Source organism: Carassius carassius, chromosome 38 (genome assembly GCF_963082965.1).
Source record: "Carassius carassius chromosome 38, fCarCar2.1, whole genome shotgun sequence".
In the NCBI taxonomy this organism is placed as follows: domain Eukaryota; kingdom Metazoa; phylum Chordata; class Actinopteri; order Cypriniformes; family Cyprinidae; genus Carassius; species Carassius carassius.
In genome coordinates, this window is record NC_081792.1 from 790,815 (window position 1) to 795,000 (window position 4,186).

The 4,186-nt window shown below is 42.3% G+C and overlaps 1 protein-coding gene across 1 annotated transcript in view; it reads right to left on the reverse strand.

Annotated features, from left to right (window-relative positions):
- Positions 1-538: 538 nt before the first annotated feature.
- The window catches only part of LOC132119137 (NACHT, LRR and PYD domains-containing protein 1 homolog), an 8,009-nt gene continuing 4,361 nt past the window's right edge, over positions 539-4,186 (reverse strand). The window contains exon 3 of the mRNA XM_059528885.1: positions 539-1,884. Coding sequence (XP_059384868.1) covers positions 732-1,884 — 1,153 coding nt within the window. The 3' untranslated portion in view covers positions 539-731. The remainder of the gene's footprint in view (positions 1,885-4,186) is intronic.

Sequence of the window (4,186 nt, forward strand, 5' to 3'; positions counted from 1 at the left end):
CCCATGGGGCCAGATTTATTAAACAGGGAAAATTTCACGAGAGTGAAAAAACAGCGCCGATGGGAGCGGAAATTTTTGAGGGTGACCCCTTAGAGTCAAAGTATGCATTCACCTTGAGAATTTCATCTTTGTTTCCAAACACAATGAGTCAACGGGGCTATATTTGTTAATGGACAAGGCTAGAATAAATCTCTGTGTCATCTGCATAGCTGTGATAGGCTGTTTGTTTCTTTCTCATTATTTGGCTGAGTTGAGTTTGATTTGAGTTGAGCCTTGAGGGACTCTGTATGTCATTGATGCCCACATAGACTAAGGATCCCTTCTAAGTATGGACTAGACTTTTTTTGAGGACTGCCTTAGAAAGTCCTACCCAGTTTTCTGTGTGGAAATGACAGAAGAAATGAAAAAAAAAAAAGTTGTTGAATTTCTAATGTGCAAGCATGAAATGCACAGTTAAACAAACATAAATATATAAATCTTGCTCAAAATTTTCTTTGACAGTGAAGATTTACCTGCCATGAAGAACATTAGCTTAGACACACAAAAAATTTGATTTATTTGTAATGTTACAATCACATAATCACAAAAACAAGTATGCTGACCAAGTATATTTTGATAAGCCATTTATTTTATTGTATCATCTAGAGGAAGAGCCTTTGTTCTGAGGTTGCTGTTTTGAAACAGTTTTAAAAAATGCTCCTTGAGCTCTAAATGTAGAATCAGCCCCATGTTTAAAAGTGGAAAAGCTTCTCTTTCTGAAGAATTGAAATGAGTTCAGCTTTCACAGCATCAGTGTGTTTACGTATAACGTTACAGATGTTTCTCATGCTGTCCTGATGGGTTAAACTCTTTGTGATTTCTGAATATTGTTCTTCATTAATTATTTTCTGCTGAAGCAGTTTATCTGCAACGATCTGGACATTTTTAACTCTCTGAATCAGATCTGGCCAGTGGTTATCAAAATATCTTGCTTTATCTGCCTCACTTTTTAGAGGTGACTCATCTCTCTGTGGATGAATCTGAACAAGTTCTTTTTGGACTGTTGCAGTCCAGACAATCTTCTTGTCCTCCTCTCTGATAAGAGTCATTTGAACATCGTTCTCCAGCTGTGCCTTGATCTTGAAGAAGTTAGGGTCCATTTCTCTCCTGAGTGTAATCCCTTCTTTGGGATGAACATTGGCACCAGGAACATCAAGAATGTTTGGAGTTTTCATCCGAAACGGTCTGTCAGGTCTGGGATGCGAGATTAGATAACTTGATTTTTCAATCTTCTCAACAACTTCTTTTGCACGAGAATCAAAAGGAAACAAGTAGACATGTAGGATAAAAGGAGCTTTAGAGCGCATGTAGAGAAGAAGATCGCAGTGTTCATACCATCGCATTATCCGTCTTATAATTAATGTTTTAATAGAGAAGGATGGTTGGACTATCTTGGCATGGAATCGGGTCAACTGAACAGGTTCCATGGTTATTCCTCCATCTTCTACACTGAGGACTTTCACAGCATCTCTGAGGGAAGCTTCAGACTCTCCTAAACAGGCATAATGTGGCAGATGAACTTCCTCCAGTTTCCCTGAGATCACTGTCACGTCCATCACTGGAGCGATTCGGTTGCACTGTAGCCTCTTCATTTCTGTGTTGAGGAACCGTCCGTCTACGGTGTGATACTGAAGAGTGACGTCCCCATCACAGACCCATCTCATCCTGGTACTGACACACTCGTAACGGCCTGGCTGAGTGCTTACCCTGAACTTTGACACCCCTTCATCTGTGCAGAGCGACGGCTCAATCTGAACCCACTTTTCTGGATCAGCGATATGAACACAAGACTGACACTTCAGCAGAGGGTGAATATTGAGCCCAGAAGATCTGAGGTTTGAGGACCTGAAAACAGAAAGAAAGAGTGAGATGTCGGTCTTACAAACTGAGAACAAAATTAATTAACAAATAAATAAAACTCGCCAGTTTGCCTCTATATGTTATGACTTTATAAAGAACAAAATGAAAGAATAAGAGTCTGAACATCAGTGAAGAAAGGAAGTAAACATTTCAAATCAACACAAAAACGGTCTACTTAAAACAACAGCAGCAACTACAGCTGAAAAGAAAAACTAAAACATCACAATTCACACACCTAACAACTTTTCACCATCAGAAGATTCTGTAAAATAAAGTTTTTCCCCAGAACTCCATGTTTTGACATATATTCAGAAGACCAGTGCTCTCTTCCACCCTCAGTACCATTACTGAGGTGAGACCTTTGAGCAATAACTGAACCCCCAACTGCTGTGGAGTCAAGACATCTGCAAAATTTGATTAAAAAGATGAAAATGAGACTAAAATACAGAATGTCACATATTGAGTGATTCAACACATGGATGTTTTGGCAACTAAGAAGATCAGCACTTTAGAGATTCTGATGTGAGCATAATTTACAGCCGTTGATGACAGACAAATCATAAAAACTGTGATAAAGAACCCTAAAATAAATGTCTGTCAAATCACCAACAAGCTCCAGAAAGCTGGAGTGATGGTCTGACAATCTACTCTCCACAGAAGACTTTGGCATAGAATTACAGATGCTACACAGCAAGATGCAAACCTCTGATCTGCAGCAACCATAGGCAAGATTAGAGATTGAAAAAAATCTAAAAGGTGAGCTAGTAGAGTCTTTGAATAGTTTTATGGACAGATGGGACAACTTTATCGATGACTTAAACGATGGTGATAGCAGAATGAAGTGTACTAAAACATCTTGGCTACCAATGTGGTGACCCGGCTGCTCAGCGGTGGTACAGAAGCTGTGGCAACGTGACGTCTCCTTCCCTTTCAGTCGGTCACGTCGGATGACAGACGAATTGGGATTCCTACCAAAGGGCCACAGATACTGCCCCATCCAGTTTCCTGTGGAAGCCTCCTATGCCCCTTCTTTTTGGCCTAGGATGGGGCATACCAAAAGAAAACCAGCTACTGCTGATATGGCACTACACGCTCAGTAAGGCTGGATAAAACTAAGAAAAGTACCCATACCACTTGGGACAGAAAAGTTAAGGAAGCCCGATCTTTCTCGAAGGAGGTTTCAGAATCACTTACACATATGGACAAAAATTTATGTGCACATGGAAGATTAAAGTTGATTATAACCCTCTTGGAAAATAGCAGGAAATCTGACGGGGAAACACAGGCTCTGAGGCTATACCGTGGATTTTACGCATATGGTCTCTACATATGGAACCCAGCCCTCTACCGGTTCTCACGGAGATGCAAGCAGGAGCAGAGTTTTCATTGACAGAAACTTTAGCTCTTTTTTTGCTCAGATTGTCTGCAAAGGCTCAAATGGGCCCTGTGCTCGAAGCACTAGGGACAGGTCCCAAGAGGGTATAGAGGGGGGCAGTGGAGGATTAAGCCTTCTCGCCCCCTAAGGAATCAGGTCATGCACTTCCCTTCCAAGGGGTCATGGTTGGCAGCAATCGCAGCCATCTAGACTTTAAGGGAGGAGGGAAACAGGGAGAGGTTGCACTTTTCCCAGTTGACCCAAAGGCCCAACTGGATGAGGTGTGAGAGCACCAAGTCACCGTGTTCGCACAACTGATCCTGAGACTGAGCTTGTATGAGCCAGTTGTCGAGGTAGTTGAGAATAAGAATGGCCTGTTCTCTCAGGGGAACAAGGTCTGCCTCCACAACTTTCGCAAGACACTGGGTGACAGGGACAGCCCGAAGGGCATGACCTTGTACTGAAATGCGCATCCTTCAGACGCAAACCACAGGAATGGCCTGTGGCACAGAAGGATCGACACATCGAAGTACGCGTCCTTCAGGTCAATCATATCAAACCAGTCTTGGGGACGGATGTACAAAAAGATGCGTCTTTAAATAAAACACGTGAATGCTCTTTTAGAGTTTGCTCTTTTAGTGTGCTGAAGCGCACAGGGGAGATGGCCGCCTGCAACACAAACACTGCACCGGTGCACTACCTGTACTCACGCTGTGATCAGCGTGATGCAATTATAGCACAACAATGTGCATTGGCTTGTTTAGTTACACTTGAAGAAGATTGGTCTCTCTAAGCGAGATTCAAATTTGCTGGTCATCCGATGTGGCACCGAGAGTGACCGACTGAAAGGGAACTATAAACTCAAAAATTCCACTGTTTGCCAACAAAGTTCAATGAGTCAATGTTTCCCTG